At 47.6% G+C, this 17,558-nt stretch overlaps 1 protein-coding gene across 11 annotated transcripts in view; it reads left to right on the top strand.

The window, feature by feature from the left end:
• The first annotated feature begins 309 nt into the window (after positions 1-309).
• BCL2L11 (BCL2 like 11) overlaps positions 310-17,558 on the top strand; it is a 212,261-nt gene continuing 195,012 nt past the window's right edge. For 4 of the 11 annotated variants that reach the window (XR_009544067.1, XM_060169038.1, XM_060169035.1 and 1 more), the window contains exons 1-2: positions 310-560; positions 3,240-3,634. Coding sequence is in view for 5 of the 11 variants with exons in the window: in XM_060169038.1 (XP_060025021.1) it covers positions 3,253-3,634 (382 nt within the window). In the remaining 6 variants the exon portion in view is untranslated. Of the gene's footprint in view, positions 561-2,041; positions 2,305-3,239; positions 3,635-17,558 lie in introns of those variants that run through there. The other 7 variants (XR_009544063.1, XR_009544064.1, XR_009544065.1 and 4 more) reach the window with 3 other exon arrangements.

The following is a 17,558-nucleotide window of genomic DNA, read 5'->3' on the forward strand; positions in this document are numbered from 1 at the left end:
GGGGTTGGCGGCGGGGAAGAGAGGAGAGGGCGCACTTTGGAGTGGGGGATGGGTGCGCACAGAGCAGTCCGCAGCCCAAGTCACTCCAGTAAACACGCCCGGCAGGGGCAGGGACGGCGGCGCGCGCAGCTGGGAACCCAGCAGGGACACCCCCGCCTTTACCTGTCCGTGCCTGCAAGCGCCGGCGGCCGCGGCGCCGCGGGGGCGGGGCTTGCCAGCCCGCGCGCCGGGCGGGACTTAGCGGGGGCGGGGCCCGCGGTGATTGGGCGCGAGCGCGGGGCCTCCAGCATGAGCTGGGGAGCAAAGCCGCGCAGGTTTCATTTCGCTCCGCGCAGCCTCCAGGTTTCGAGCTTGCAGGAGCGCTGCGTCCCTCGTCGCCGCCGCCGTCACCAGATTCTCTCAGCCTCCCTGAGCGCCCTGCCCTCTGAGGCCAGCATCGCTTCAGACTGCTGGATTCGCCCCGCTCCCGCCGCCGCCGCCGCCGCCACCGCCTCGGTGCCCTTCCCCTGGCTCTAGTGCCCCCAATGTCTGACTCTGACTCTCGGACCGAGAAACGCAAGGTAAATACTTCCGAATCCCGGGAAGCAGGCCGGGTACTGGTGGAAGATTGGCGCGGGAGCCAGCACGGCGCCACCTCCAGCCCGCTTCCCGCGCACGTGCAGGCAGAGGCGCGCGTCCCCGTCCGGCTTGTGGCGCGGCAGGAGGCGGTCACCAGTGAGGGTCGAGTTCCCTCCCCAGGCAGGTACTCTTTGGGGAGGGGTCGTCCGCCCCGAGGCTGCGAGCAGTTAGTCGAAGTACGGCTTGGGCGGGGATGCGGCACGCGGGGGTGGTGAAGCGTCTCCGGGCCGGTTGGGAGAGGCAGCGCGTGCTCTCCGCACTGGCCCGGGAGCTGGGGGCCGCCGCGCAGGACTGGGCTGCGCGCCCAGCCGTGAAGTCTCGCCGCCCGCCCGCCCGCCCCGGCGGCGCACGAGTAGCTGCCGCGAGGTACGAGCCGGACTCGCGTCTCGGCTTTTCTCGGGCGCGGGCCCGCTGTGAAGGATTTATGGAACAGTAATGGTAATTAAACTGACGGGACTTGGCTTTTCCTTTTACTCGTTCAGGCCGACGTTTTGGGCAACTGCTGCGTTCGTCCTTTCTCTCGGACGTGTCTGGGGGTCCTGTCCGGTGTGCGGGTGCCCTGCGGACGATGCCAGACGCACGGTCCACAGACAGCAAGAGACAGAGGGCCTCCTCCGACCGCTGGGGCCACGCGATGGACCAGCCGCTGGCTGTAGAACCTGCCCGGACCGTGGGGCCAGACCGTCTTAGCGATTCGGGCGTGCCCGAGCGCAGTGCTGGCTGGCTGGCAGTGCCGTGCCCTCGGGGGCCTGTTACTCGGGGTTGGCGCAGGTAGTGGAAGGCCCGCCGGACACCGGGGATGGGGCTATGGATGTGTTCCTTGTCTGCGGGGGTCACGGGTGCGCGCGGAAATGCGCGTCGGTGGCCAGGGGTAGCCGCTCAGATTTGGTGCGTGTCCCGCGGCGCACGGGGAGAAAGAGGGAGGAAGTTGGAGGAGGATGGGGACTACAGCTGGGGAGGGGGTGACCTTTAGGGTCCGCATCTTAGCGGGCCTGGGCGGGGGTCGGCTGCTGGGACTGGAGTCTGGGGCCGGCCGTGAGGGTCCTGTTTTGTCTCCAGGTGACTGGCTACTGGGGGCGGCGGGAGCTGCGGAGGCGCGCGCGGCGCCCGGACTGGCGGAGGGGCGGGGCGGGGTAGCCTGGGCAGCCTCCGGCCCCGAGGCCGCGGAAACCTTCGCCGCGGTTCTCGCCGCAGCGACGGCCGGAGCCGCGTTCGGAGGCGAGTTTGTCAACAATCGCCTAGCCTTTGGCGGCCTGTCGGGCAGGCGCCGCCCCCGCCGCCGCAGGCGATTGGCTGTGGTGCGGAGCGACCGCACGAGGGCCAATTGGGAGCGCGGGCACCCGGCGCCAGCGGCGCGGGGAGGTCGGCGGTGCCGGCGGCGGCGGGCGCAGTGCGCGAGGGGAGGAGCGGGAGGAGGCGGAGGATGTTCCCGGCGGCTGCGGCCGGGGTAGCGCGTACCGGAGACGCGGCGTGCGGAGCCCTCAGCTGCCCGGCGGAGCGCGGCAGCGGACGGGCGGCGAGTTGCAGGCTCTCCGCTGCCCCGGGCGCTCCGACCGCGAGTCCCGGGCTTTGTCTCCCGGGCCGCCTTCGTGTTGACGGTCAGGGGGCTCCGGGTCGGCGAAGGGCGCGGGCTGGGCGCCGCCGGGCCCCGGCCCGGACGCGACGCTCGGAAGGGAAGGGGCGGACGTGAGTTTCGGCCTGATTGACTTCGGAGGGGAGAGTCTATGGGGTACAGGAGCCGCGCGCCCCGATGCCGCCCAGCGTGCGGAGTTACTTGTAGACTTTGCAGGAGTCGCCAGGGGACGGCTTTGGGGACCCCCTCCTATTTGGAGGTGTGCACCTAACAGTGCGGGTGTACCTCGGAGAAGTTCCGGCGAGTTCGGTGTGGCGCGCTGCCCCCCCCCGCCCCCGCAGCCGGAGGAGGGGCGCGCGAGCCGGGAGCGGGAGGGACCTCGGGCGGGCGGAGAGCCGGAGCCCGGCTGGGCCGAGCCGCGCTGAGTTACAAACTCTATTGTGACGCACTTACTACGACTGACGGCCCTTGCCAAACCTTCCCCAGACTTGCTGTCCTCAGCACTTTCGGCAGAACAATGGGGCCGGAGCGGGGAACGCGGCCAGCCGCCTGCAATCGCTGCATCTGCGCCCGCTCCTGGGCTCCAGCGGTGTATCTGATCCCGGGAAATCAGAGCCCGCTGGGAGTTTCTGACTTACTCTAGTCGGGCCTGAGCAAAGAGCACATGTGAATAGATCTCAAACAAGCAGCCTCTCCTAAAACGTGTGTGTGTGTGTGTGTGTGTGTGTGTGTGTGTGTGGTGTTAGAGCACTAGTTCCACTAGTAATTGTCATTGTTGCTGTGTTTTGTTTGGTGGTAGGGAGTTTAGTCCCTCCAACCCACCTCACCCCCCCCAAACAAAGATAATGCTACCTTTGTTATGCAGGTTATTTTTACTATTATTTGGAAAAACGTATGGAAAACTATTGCTATATTAGCAATGACAGTATTAAAGTGTTGGGCATTAATTCTAAGGATTTTTCATGAATAGGTGAAAGTCTGCCCATTTAGGTATTCATTGTAATTATCGTTTTGCTTAAGATAACCCTAGTTTTAATTTTCCTTGCAGAAAAAAAGACCAAATGGCAAAGCAACCTTCCGATGTAAGTTCTGAGTGTGACAGAGAAGGTGGACAATTGCAGCCTGCCGAAAGGCCTCCTCAGCTCAGGCCTGGGGCCCCCATCTCTCTACAGACAGAGCGGCAAGGTAATCCCGAAGGAGAAGGGGACCGCTGCCCCCAAGGCAGCCCACAGGGCCCACTGGCCCCACCGGCCAGTCCCGGCCCTTTTGCTACCAGATCCCCGCTTTTCATCTTCGTGAGAAGATCTTCCCTGCTGTCTCGATCCTCCAGTGGGTATTTCTCTTTTGACACAGACAGGAGCCCGGCACCCATGAGTTGTGACAAATCAACACAAACCCCAAGTCCTCCTTGCCAGGCCTTCAACCATTATCTCAGTGCGATGGGTAAGCAATGCCCGGGGGAGCGGCAGTGCACGTGTGGTTGCTTGAGTCTCTGTCCAGAGACTGTGTGTAGCATTTAAAGCCCCCTTTGAGAATCCTTTTACAGATATAGTCCATGTTTTGTTGGGAATGACGCATACGTCAAATAAAACATCCAACCAACATTTAAAAAACACGTTACCAAGTTCTGTGGCAGCGATGAGTTGAGGTCCAAGCATCAGCCTATTGGGCAGTATATCTCGAACCCCTGGTGCCTTCATTAAAGTATCCAACTGTGGCATGTTGTCCTAACCCCTAAGATTTCCTCATTAATGACATTGTACTTGAAAGGGACTCAATCAGTTAACGGCAGATAGAGTAATAATCTAACCAAAAGTGTGGAAGAAGGGATGAGAGAAGTGAATCGTTTTCAAAAATGACATTTTAAGAAGATGAAATAGTTCATATCAGCATTGCCACCATAGAACCATGAAAATATTTTGTTTTCTACTCAGATTCCTATTTGGGCTTATTTTGTTCGCTTGGGGGGTTTGGACATAGTACTAATGAGATTAGATTGTGGGTCTTTAGTTCAGGGATTAAAGACAGTTTCAGAATCTGAAGGAGGAGTGGCAAACATAAATGCCCAGAAAAATCTGGCAGTCCCATCGGTGAGGGAACTGACCTGGTGGGGATTATGGCGGCTTGGAGAGCGTTTGCCCTTGTCCATGTTGCTCCCAGTTGGGGCTGTGAGGGTGTGTGGTCTCAAGGTGGTAGGTTTTCCTATAGGGCCAGATAATCCGAGAATGCAGATTTCGATGCCACATCTCCTGATGCTTTGGCAACTTGTTCAGAACTTTGAAAGCACTGCGTAAGCCAAATAAACACACCTGCGGGCTTGATTTGACCCTTGAGCCTCCAAGGTATGGCTTTGAGTATGCAGAGTGCTTACCACCCTGATCAAGGGGTGAGTGTGTCGGTTCAAATCGCTGTTCCCCAGTAGTGGAAAAGGTTCATGTCTTGATCAGGATTTATTAGAATCTCACTTACAGTTTGTCCAGATGAGCCCTTCTGCGTTAAAGAGATACAAGTAGGTTGGCGGCATTTCCAATTAAGAAATCCAGCATAGATTCTATTAAAACGTGGGTGACACCATGCCAAAGGCTAACTAAAACAAAAGCATCAGAGTAGCCATGTAACTGCTGGAACACATGACAAATCTTACTTTTGCAAATACCGTAGACTTCAGTCTTCATAATCTTCAGTAAACCGTGCAGGTCCGTCCCCATGTTGCAGAGTTCGCGAGAAGCTCAGGACCTGGGTCATTTGTCAGAGGTTGGGCACACCTCGGAAGTGGCAGACAAATGACAAAAATACCAGCAGCTGTACACGTTGGCTGCGTGTCTCCTGCTAAATGCTTTCTTAGGACCCCTCCTTCGGGAAGGGAGCTGGAAGTGTTATTACTGCTGTTACTTTAGTTATTGCTTATTGCTACTCCGGAGCTCGTTTTAGCCTTACAAGGTCTTGGTGCTGGCATATACGTTTCTGCCCTTGAAATTGCTCTTGACTATATGAGGACTTACGAGTAAACGCGTTACTAAATGAATTAATGGGGCCTTATGGTGTGCGTGTTTAAAACCCCATGTATTTTAAGGATCCTCTGGAAGCCATTATAGTTTTTCAGTGCACACCCCTTTATCAGGTGGCTTAGGGCATGGAAATAGTTTCTCCTTCCCTGAAATATTCCTTCCTTAACCAGGAATAGTGAGTGAGGTAGTGTTTTGTTTTCTTTCTTTTTTTTTTTTTTAATAGGGATAGGCATGAATGGGTTTTTTTGGTGACGTGCCGTTTAGCAAGCAAATTATAAGGTAAGCACCGTTACTTGAGATGACAGATGTAGAGCTTTAGAGAGATCACAATCTAAATTATTAAGCAAAGTTATGGTTTTATCTGTGAGGTGTAAAGTAATGGATCCCGAGGTGTAATTTTATAGTATTAACTACATTCCCGTAGATTGGTGTGAGAACTTAGAGTTTAATGCATAGGATTAAATGATAAGTTCTGAGGGGTTTGTCTGAAGTGAATGCACCAAGGTAAGTTTTCAGTATTAAGTTCTTGTGAGATTTGTTTGGGTGGGGTGGGGGGAAGAGGTGGGATGGGGGAGGGAGGAATTGCTGGTGGGAGGAGGGGATTTAGATGTGAGTGTGTTAAATTAAAGAATAAAATTTGCACCCTTTGTAGTCTGTAACTTTTTTCCCTGGCTATTCTTAAAATAGTTCAGTGCCCAGCGACCCCTGAAATACGCTGAGTTGGTAAATTTGGGTTCTCTAAACATAGCCGTGTTTAGTACTCCTTACTCAGCCATGTCCATTAAGATCTTGAGTGAAGCTTTTGATAATTTACTGCAAAATACATTTTTTCACAAAGAAGTCATTATATTGGTTTCAACCAGTGCAGCACAAATGTGAGGTTACAGAGAGGTCCTCCTTAGGGCTTCCTTTAGCCACAGAGCAGTTTTCTGCTGAGTGACTTGGGGTGGAGAGCATGTATGTGGCAGTTTTGTTCTTGTACTTTGTTCTACTGAGAAAGTAAACTCTTGTCTGGGATGTACAGCAGTTGGGTGTTTGCACTAGAAACGTCTTCCTATTCTCCCTGTCTTCAGTTTTTCTGAAGGTATATTCAAAGAATGCTATATTCAAAGAAAGCTAGATTCAGCTGTGAGAGAGACAGTTTTTTCACGTTCACCAAATTTTATTCTCTTTACACTCTGGGAGCATTAACTTGACAAATGCCCTCCTACTCAGTGAAGAGCTGATCATTCGAATCAGAATCACCAGCAGAGGTATTGGTTTGCCGAGTGCCTTTCCTGGTGAGTGTGCTTATTCTCTGTGTATTTTTAATATAAATGTGTACTAAATTCTGTACAAATTCGTGCTTTGAAGATGTACTCAAAGCAGTTGCACATCAGAGCTGAGAAAGGTCAGGGTATAGGTGAATGCTAGTTAGTAACAACTCTCATACGTCATTTTGGTAAATGACTTAAACTTTCTACTTGTTCCCTGGCACATCAGAAATCACGGGTGGGAGCTAATTGCATTGTTCTTCGCGTCCATCCCTCAGCATCTTGTGCCTGCTTTAGCTGGTTACCAGCCCCTCTTTTAAGCTGTGAGCTCTCGGAGTAGGGTCGGAGGCGGGGGGCATGATGTCCTGCAGGTCCTGGGGAGATGTTCAGCATCGTTTGAGCTTTGCCCTTTCGATAGAGCTGACCGAGGACAAATAAGATTTCCCAAAAGGGGGAGATTGGATTGACATGTATACACTAATATGTTTAAAATAGATCACTAATAAGAACCTGCTGTATAAGATAAATAAGTAAATTTAAAAATAAATTAATTAATTAAAATGTGAAAAAAATAAAGATTTCCCAAAAGGTTTTGCAAGAAGACGACCCTGCCAACACCTGTCAAAAAAAAGTTTTGTTACTTGGATCCAGCTATAAGGTTTGTCAGGTAGGGGGTGACAGGTACGGTCGAGCCCAGCACAGTCCCGGTGGGGAAACCACACGTGAGTATTGAGCACTTGAAATGGGACTAGTCCACACTGAGATGTGCAGTCAGTGTCAATACACACTGGAGTCTGAAGACTTAGCATATAAAAAAGAACGTAAAATATCTCAGTCATTTTTATATTAATTGTATGCTGAGATTTTTGAATATGGGGGTGTGTGTGTGTGGTAAACACAAAATTTACCATCGTAACTGTTTCTAACTGTACCCTTTAGTCGTGTTGAGTATCTTCACATCTTCCAGTTCTCAGAACTTTTTCGTCCTGCAAAACTGAAGTTCAGTAACCAGTAAAGCACCTCTGCATTTTTCTCTCCCACCCAGGTCTTAGCAGCCACCATTCTGCCGTCTATCTCTGCGATTTTGATGACTCTAACTAGGTACCTCATTACTGGAGTCGCGCAGTATTTGGCTTTTTCCGACGAGCTTATTTCACTTAGCATAATGTCCTCAAGGGTCATCTCTGCTAAAGCACCTGAAGCAGATTTCCTTCCTTTTTAAGGCTGAATAATATTCTGTTGTATGTATAGACCACATTTTCTTCATCCATTCATCTGTTGATGGGTATTTGGGTTGCTTTCATCTCTTGGCTATTGTGAGTAATGCTGCTGTGAACATGGATGTACATATGTCTCTTTGAGCTCTTGCTTTCAGTTCTTTCAGATGTGTACCCAGAAGTGGGATGACTGGATCATATGATAGAAGTATTTTTAATTTTTTGAGGAACCTCCATACTGTTTTCCACAGTGGCTGCACTAATTTACATTCCCACCAACAGTATCCCTTTTCTTCCCATCCTCAGCAGCATTTGTTATCTCTTATCTTTTTGGTACTAGCCATTTTACCAGGTGTGAGGTGATAACTCATTGTGGTTTAGGTTTGCAGCTCCCTAATCAGTCACGTGGAGCATCTTTTCCTATATATGTTGGCCATTAAGTTTGTTTTGAGATGAATTTGACTGGTTTCTTTTTACTTTTTTTAAGTGTGGCTACTAGAAAATTTTCAAATTAGATTTGCCACTGGCGTTCTGTATTAGCAGAATGGTTGGGTTGGCCTGGCAGATGGCGGAGCTGGACCGGGCTTTGTGCTTTAGCAAGCCAGACCTGATTCTTCCACTCAAAGCACATCGTGTCCGTGGAACTTATTCCTTTGGTTGCTTTTGTTGACTTAGACGTTGCTTTTGTTGCATTACCCTAATCTTGTGAGCATCTTAAACATCAAGTGAGCCTTGTAGATCTGTCCTCCGGGCAAATATGACTATCCGTTTCGTTTCACCTCTTTAAACTCTGTGGTACGTGCAGGCTTTGGAAAGGTGGAAGGCGGAGTGGTTTGGTTCCTCGGGCACCTCAGGGTGCCCTGGAGCCTGGTGACAGAGATAGGATCTTCTCTCCTGAAGACCTGGTTCTGGCCTTCAGAGCCCCCAGGGTCACTCGTTCGGACACCAAGAGAGACAAATTCACTTTGTATGTCCTGTGTGGGGAGAGAAAGTGACGAAAGAGAGGGAAAATTTTCTTTACTGGTTCCAAACAAAATTTAGTAATTGATAGCTGTCTAGACATTTTAAAGTTTTACATCTTTAAAAGGACTTTATTGTGAGCTAATTATAGTTTGACATGCAGTTGTAAGAAATAACCCAGAGAGGACCTACGTGTGTGTCCTTTACCCAGTTTCTCACAATGGCAGCACCTGGTTTAAATAGTACAGTATCATAGCCAGCACATGATCTTGATAGACTCCAGCTGCCTTATGCAGATTTCACCAATTTCACATGCATTCCATTTGTGTGTGTGAGAGTGTATTTACTTCTGTGCAATTTCATCAGATGTGTAGGTTTGTGTGACCACCAGCACAGTCAAGATCCAGAACAGTTCCATCCCAAGGATTCTCTTGCTACCTTTGTATATCACAGCCAACTCCCTCCTGTCCCCTAACCCCTGACAGCCACTAATCCGTGCTGCATATCTATACTTCTGTTCTTCCGAGTATGCTATAGAGTCAAACTATATGTGACATTTTGAGCTTGGCTTTTTTCACTTAGCGTGTGATACCTTTGAGATCCAGCCAGGACGCTGTGTGTCTTAGATGTGCTACAGTTTAGCTGTTGACCTGTTGAAAGACATTTGGGCCATTTGCAGCTCTGGCAGGGACCTGGCACAGCTGGCACTTGGGGGGCATTTGCCAGCCTGCATTGGACGTGACACATTGTCCTCTGGTACATCTTTGGGCAGCTGCCAGTTGAAGGCCATGGGCACAGTCTTCCTGGTGAAGCCACCCATCAGACTGGCCACCAAGGCTTCACCAGGGCAGCAGAACTGCCGCTGTGAACTGTGCTGTACGGGTTTTTCTGTGAACATGAGTCTCATTTCTCTGGGATAAATGCCCAGAAGTGCAATCGTTGGATCCTCTACGGTACTTGAGTTTTGTAAGAAGCTGTCAAACACTTTGCCAGAGGGTGGCTGTGCCGTTTATATTTCCATCAGCGATGTGTGGGAGATCCATTTTTTCCAGATCTCAGCCAGCATTTGGTGTTATATCACTCTTTTGTATTTTAGCCATTCTGACCTGTGCGTAATGATATCTCATTGTAGTTTTAATGATGTCGAATATTTTTTGTGTGTTTTTTGCCTCTGTCTACCCTCCTGTGAAATGGTTGTTCATGTCTTTCACTCATTTTCCAATTGGATTTTTTTTTTTTTAACTCTTGAGCTTTGAGAGTTTTTATGTATTCTACACTCAAGCAAGGCCTTTGTCAGGTATGTGATTTACAAATGTCTTCTCCCAATCTGTAGCTTGTCTTTCCATCCTCTTCATAGAGCAGAAGTTTTTAATTTTGATGAAGTCCATTTAATCAGTTTTTCCTTCTGTGGGTAATGCTTTTGGTGTCCGGTCTAAGAACTCTTCACCAGGCTCTAAGTCCCCAAATATTTTTCCTAGGTTTTTCTTTTTTTTCCTGGAAGTCTTATAGTGTTACATTTTACACTTAGATCTCTGATTTATGTTGAGTTAATTTGTGTGTTAGGTATGAGATTTAGGTCAGTGTTTATTCTTTTGGACTACGGTGCCCAGTTGCTCTAGCGCTGTTTGTCGAAAAGATTTTTCTTTTTCAATCTAATGGCTTTGCACCTTGGTCAGAGATCAATTGTCAGGTTTGTGTGGGTTTGTTTCCAGTTTCTCTTTGGTGTTCCATTAATTGATGTATCTGTCCCTCTGCCAATACCGCACTGCCTTATTACTGTGGTTGTATATGAAGCCATTATAATGGGTAGAGTGATTCTTCAGACTTTATTCTACTTTTTCAAGATTGTTTTAGCCTAGGCCCTGTGCCTTTTCATATAAATTTTAGAATAAGCTTGTCTGTGCCTACCAAAACCCCTGCTGGGATTTTGATAGGAATTTTGTTAAACCTGTAAGTCACTTTGGAGAAGAATTTGCCTCTTTACTATGTTAGATCTTCTAATCCATAAGCAGGAATGTCTCTTCAAGTACTGAGGTCTCCAGGTGTTGTAATTTTCAGCATAAACATCTTATGCATATTTTCTTAGATTTTATTTACCTTGGAGAAATTATTAATGGTACTTTATTTTTTATTTCAGTTTCTACATATTCATTTTAGTGTATAGAAATGCAGTTCATTTTTGTGCATTGATCTTAATATCCTACAGCCTTGTTGAACTCTAATTCAAAAATCTATTGGGAGACCTATCTAGACAATCACGTAATCTGAAAATAGGCACAGTTTTATTTCTTTCTTTCTGGTTTGTATTTTATTTCTTTTTCTTGCCCTAATGCACTGGCTAGAACTTCCAGTGCTGTGGTGAATAGAAGTGGTGAGAGCAGACATCTTTGCCTTTTCTCCTGATCTTAACAGGAAAGCTTTCAGTCTTTAACCATTAAGTATGAAGTAGCTATTTTGTAGATGCTCTTTAAAAATATGAAGTTGTTTCTTTTTATTTCTAGATTGCTGAGAGTTTTTATCATGAATGGAATGGATGTTGGGTTTTATAAAACATTTATTCTGCATCAATTGATATGATCATGTGACTTACGTTAGCCAGTTGATATGCTGTGTTATGTTGACTTTCAGTATTAATCTACCTTGCATGTCTGGGATAAATCCTTCTTGGTCAGGGTGTAGTTCTTTTCATAATTGCTGAATTGAATTTGCTAATATTTTGTGGAGGGTGTTTGTGCCTAAGTTCATGAGAGGTATTTATCTGTTGTATTAAGACTGTCTGGTTTTGATCAAGGCCTTAATACTGGGTTGCGTAGTGTTCCCTCCTGCTCTATTCTGGAAGAGATTCTGTAAAATTGGTAATAATTCTTCTTTAAATGTTTGGTGGGATGCTCTAATGAAACCATCTGAACCTGGAGATTTATTTTCTGGGTGTTTTTAAATTACAAATTCAATTTTTTAGTGTTTATAGGACTATTCAGGTTATCTGTTTCATCTTGGTTGAGTTTTGGTACTTTGTGGTTTTCACGGAATGGGTCCATCTCTTCTAAGTTGTTGAATTTTTGAGCCTATGAAGTGTTTATAGTGTTCCCTTATTATCTTTTAAAATGGATACAGGATCTGTTGTGATAGCCCATTTTATTCCTGACATTGGTGACTTATGTTTTCTTACTTTTTAATCTTCATCAGAGTTTGTCAGTTTTATTTTTTTAACACTTTTTCTTTTCTTGGTTGCATGCAGCATGTGGGACCTAACTTCCCTGACCAGGGATCAAACTGGGGCCCACAGCCGTGAAAGTACAGAGTCCTAACCACTGGACCACCAGGGAATTCCCCAGTTTTGTTTTTTTAAACCAGCCTTTTATTTTGTTGACTTTTCTCTATTATTTTCCTGTTTTCACTTCTGTTGTTTTATTATTCTTCTGTTTGCTTTGTGTCTGTTTTGTTTTTCCTAATTTCTTGAGGGTAGAAACTTAGAGTAGTGTTTAGAGACCTTTCTACTGCAAGCATTTAGTGCCATAAATTTCCCTTCTCTCCTGCTTTAACTGTATCCCACATGTTTTGGTATATTGTGTTTTCATTTCCATTGACTTCTGTGTGTTTTCTTTTTATTTCCTTTGAGACTCCCTTTCTGACCCTAGATTACTTAGACATGTGTTGTTTCACTTCCAAGTGCGTGAAGACTGTCTTGTCTTTCTGTTATTGTTTTCTTATTTGATTCCAATATGGTCAAAGAACATACTCTGTATGATGTCAGTTCTTTTGAATTCGTTGAGGTTTGTTTTACGGCTCAGGATATGGTCTGTTTTTGGTGAATGGTCTATGAGTGCTTGAAAAGAAAAAAAAACCTGTCTTCTGCTGTTGTTGGTTGGCATGTTCATTATATATTTGTCGATTTAGTCTTATTGGTTGGTTGTGTTGTTTGGTTCTTCTATATCTTTGCTGATTTTCTGTCTAGTAGTTCTGTCAACTGCTCAGTGTAGTGTTGAAGTCCCCAACTATAATGTTGGGTTTGTCTCTTTCTCCTTTCATATCTGTCAGATTTTGCTCCGTATATTTCAAGGCACTGTTTGGTATTTGCACATTTTGAACTACATCTTCCTGTTAGGTTGATCCTTTTATCATTGCTATAAAGCATAGCCACTCCTGTTTTTTGTAAAAAATATTAGCAATGTTTACGTGGGATGTCTTTTTCCATGCTTACTCTTCCAGCCTACCTATGTTGTATTTGAAATAAGTTTTTTTGTGTACAACATGTCTTTAGATGATACTGGTTTTTTCCTGCCACACCCAATCTGTCCTTTTAGTGGTGCATTTAGACTGTTTACATTTAAGGTACTTGTTGGTATGTTAGATCTTAAGTGTGCTGTTTCCTCTGTTTGTGTTTCTGTTTCCTATTTTCTTTTTTTCAACCTTACTGTGAGTTATCTCAACATTTTTTAGGATTCCATCTTGACTTTTTTTGTAGTGTTTTTACATATATTGCTCTGCTGTTACACTATGCGGATGTAATCTACCAGCGTCAGTGGCGTCACCATCTTATGACTTCACTTGCAGTGTGGGTACCTTACTTCTTCCATTTAGGTCCGCTTACCTGCCCCGATTTTCAAATATAATTGTCTTAAATATTTCCTCCATATACACTGAGCACCGTGTCAGATGACGTTATCTCTTTTGCTAAATGTAATTTAAGAAACTCCTGAGAAGTAGGCTAGTTACTTGCTCCCACTTTTTCCCGTTCCAATATTCTTTCCTTTCTGAAGTCCTAAGGCTCTGTTATCATTTCCTTCCTGTTGAGAGGACTTTCTTCAATGACAGGCCTGCTGGCAACAATCCTTAGTTCTCCTTCATCCGCGAATGTCTTTATTTCCCCTCGCCCCCCTCGCATGCCCCCGAGGATATTTTCACTGGTTATAGAATTTGCGGTTGACGGTTGGTTTTATTTTCAGTGCTTGAAAAACATGCCTCTTGCTCCTGCCCTTCATGGTTGCAGGTGAGAAATCCTTTGTCATTCGAATTGTTCTCCTGTAAGTAATGTGTCATTTCTGTCTGGCTGCTTCCAGGGGTTTTTCTTTGTCTTTTAGTTTCCAGAAGTTTAATGTGGCTTGGATTTCTTTGGGTTTATCCATTTCAAGGTTAACTCGAATATATATATATATTTGAGTTATATATATAATATCAAATCCGTGGTTTGATATTTTCTGCCAAGTTTGGGAACTTTTCAGCCATTGTGTCTCTGGGTATTTTTTCAGTCCCTGCCTGCCTCTTTGGGGACTTCTGTGACAAAAGAGTATTAGTATTTTTGTTGTGGTCCGACAGGTCCCCGAGACTGTTCATTTTTCATCATCTATTCTCTTTGTTCCGATTAACTAAATTCTACTGATTAGCCTCATGTCCGCCGATTCCCTCCTGTGTCACTTCCACTCTATTATTGGCCCTTTCCAGTGATTTTTTTTTTTTTTTTTTTTTTTTGCTTTTCTGCTTTAAATGTATTTTTCAGTTCTAAAATTTTGCCTGCTTCTGCCGGGTGGGGTGGACGTTCAGATCCCTCCTGGGCCTTGCTGCTGCTTTCCCAGCAAAAGCAGGGCACCGACCAGCACGGCTTCACGGAGCCCAGTCAGGGGTGTACGCTTAGTTCCCTGGGCCCCTGTTGACACCTGGAGGGGGAAAAGGTGGAGGGCTGACTTGCAGGCCTTGTTTCTGCAGGGCGGGGGCCAAAGCTCAGTTCCTCTCTGTTCCCTGTCTACACCAGCGTGAGGGCTGGGGGGGCGGGGCGGGGGTGGAACACACCAGCCCTGCCTTCCACCACCTCGTTCCCCTTACTGGTGCTGGGTGTGAGTTCCCCTTTGTTCTCCTTCATGCCGGGTGGGCGTGGAGGCTCAGTGACCCACCAGGTCCCACTGAGCCTTGAGGCTGGGGTGGGGGATCAGTGGGCCACTAGCTCTGTTTTCCACCACCTCATTCAGTCTTGCTGCTGCCGGGGGCTGGGCAGGTTCAGCTTCCCACTAGGCCTTTCCCGCGGGGGGGGAAGTGAGGGCTGACTCACTCTGACTTGTTCTGTCTCATTGCTCACCAGCGTTGGGTGGAGGTGGGGGCTGGGCCCGCTGATACATGGTGTGTATGTGTGTGTGTAGTGGCGACTCACCCTGCCTGGTCCCACCTCCATGCTGCATAGTCAAGGGGGAGCATTAGCTGTCTCTGGGGCCCTGGAGGGGGTGGGGGGAATCACAGCATCATCTGTTTCCACTGGGCAGGGCCTGGGAGATCAGCTCCCTGCCTAACCTGCCAGTACCACCTGAGTGGTTTCAGAGCACCAATCACTCCTGCTGGGCAGGGGGATGGGCAGCGGGCAGTGTTCAGCTGCAGTAGGGTGGGTATGGCCAAAAGGCTTTCCGTTGGGGGCCCCCATTCCCCAGTCCTTTGGCTAAAGAGAACAGCTTTCCTTAGATAGTTTTCTCTCTGCCTGTTGGAGATCACGTTGCAGGCCTCTGCAGTGCCCTGGTCGGGATGTATGGAGGGTATGAGCAAACCGGGGGACTCGCCACCCTGTCATTCCTCAAGCCCCGTGGTCCCCAGGCAGCCCACTCTCTTTCCCCTCTCAGTCCTTCGTGCTTAGTTGTAAAAAGGAGGACCTGGGGGAGTAGGGTGACCCCACCTTCATGGAGCTAAAAATCTGTATCTTCTTTGAACTATTTACGATTGCTATTGATTGGCTCTGGTTGCAAAGTACTACTCAGAATTTTAGAAATCACCTCTTTCACCCTTTATTTTTATTCTCTATACGGAATAGTAGGATTTTAATGTCAGGAAGCGATTTAACAGTAATCCTAGCCACTTTTTTCACATACTAACTGCAGTATCTATTGTTGTGATTCCCCTGGTGACGTGCCCTCAGAAGGGTACACACCATGCCACCCTCAAACGCACTGCCTGAAAATGTATGGGTGACACAAGTCTGATTCCACATGCCATAAGGGACCTTCTCATTAGGAAAATGCTAAGTCTTGTAGTTCTGTGTGATTGGACTCCAAGGCAGGAGAAAGATCAATCATCCACTGATTTGTTTTGGTTAGTATTTAGGGCCTTTGTGGTATTAGATTTCTAGATAGACATATGCACATAATTGCCAGTTGAATGCTCGACTGTCTTGACGTCTTGCTTCCTGACCTACTTTACAACCACTGAATCGGAGCACTTGCCCAGTGCCCGAGTCTCTGCACGCCCCTGGTCTGTGGTCACCCTGCCTGTGTTGGATGGGACTCCCCGTGGACCAGCACCCTCCCACACTGGAGTCCAGTGGTCTTCATTCCTCCTTTGTTGGGTCAGCCTCAGTTTCAGTGTATATTCCTCCTGTGACACAATTTCCATCTGCTTTCACCTTCTGGTCACTGTCCTCTGGTCGTTCTGCTTGGTCAGTGGCCAGGACCCGTGCCGGGGCATGTGACCTAAGACTGCCTTCCTTCTCCGTGGAGGTCCTGTGGACCCAAAGCGAACGTCTGTCCTTTAAGACACGGCCGCCTTGGTCCTGTGCTGTGTCGGGCACTGGGCTGTGAGCACTGTGCCGCCCACCTGCCTGCCCTCCCGCCGACCCTGCTCCTCAGGCACAGAACAGGGCCTGCCATTCCTTCCTTATGTAGGAAATGCTGGCAGAAGCGTATGTGCAGAGGACTCATCATGGCGTTGCTTTGTACCAACCGGAAAACTATTGGCAGTCCAAATGGTATAGGAAAACCTCTACCTTAGCCAGACTGTGGTGCTGTCTTCTAATGGTGTTAAAAAGAATAGTCACGGGGAAAAGGCTCCTGGGGTTACGTTCAATTTAAAAAGGTTACAGAGTTCTTGGCGACATCCTAGTGTCATAGTCTATAATAAAAATACCATAGTTTGGGTGGCTTCAGTAATAAACATTTGTCTCACAGTTTTGGAAGCTGGAAGTGTGAGGTCAAGGTGCTGCCACGGTCCGGCTCTGGTGGGGTCCCTCTTCCTAGCTTGTAGGTGGCCACCTTCTCACTGTCCTCATGTGATGGAAGGACGGCAAGCTATCTCCTTGACCTCCTCGTACAAGGGCGCTAATCCCATTCACGAAGGCTCCACCATCATGACCTAACCACCTCCCAAAGGCCCCACCTACCAAGTACCATCACACTGGGGAAGAGATTTTTAGCATATGAGTTTTGGGGTGGACATGGACATGTACTCCATAACATGTAATTTGGTATCAAGAAGTTTATCAGCATAACAAGAAGATTAGAAGGAAAATATATCAAAATGTTAATAGTGAATATTTTTGTATTCAACTTACAGGTGGTCTTACGTGTTTTTGTTGTTGTTGTATATGGAAAATCCTCATGGCTAGCATTTATAATAGAATAAATTTAAGAAATAATATATATTTAAAAATTTCTCTTAATGTTAATCTTCATTTTTGGTGTGCACAGCAGCTTGTCACTGTGGCACGCACGATTTCAGTATTAACTTGCTCAAATGGTCTGGTGGTAACTGTCACGCCCCTTATGATTTCATCCAGATGAGATCAGGCTTTTGGCCCATCACCATGAGTACTTTGATGGACATTAGCCCTCTAATTTACTCTTTTGGGATCTGCCTCTTATTTTAGCAAAGTGAGTATTTTATTGTAGCACATCTTCATCTGGCAGGGTTCCCAGTTGATTCAGTGCCCGTGAGCTGCTACTGCCTTACCTGCAGGGCTGCGCGTGGGTCTGGAGCAGGGTCTGGATGGCATCCGGCTGATCTCCAGACCCATGAGTGACCTGGGCAGATCTGTTAGTCCCTCTGAGCTTCGGTTTCCTCATCCGTCAGGTGGAGACAGAAGTGCTCACTTCCAAGGGTTGGGGGACTTTTGCATAAGCTACTGGGCGCAGAGCAGCTGGTAGGGACTCGGTCACTGTTTTCTTTGCTGTGCAGTGACCAT

This window comes from Lagenorhynchus albirostris, chromosome 13 (genome assembly GCF_949774975.1).
Source record: "Lagenorhynchus albirostris chromosome 13, mLagAlb1.1, whole genome shotgun sequence".
In the NCBI taxonomy this organism is placed as follows: domain Eukaryota; kingdom Metazoa; phylum Chordata; class Mammalia; order Artiodactyla; family Delphinidae; genus Lagenorhynchus; species Lagenorhynchus albirostris.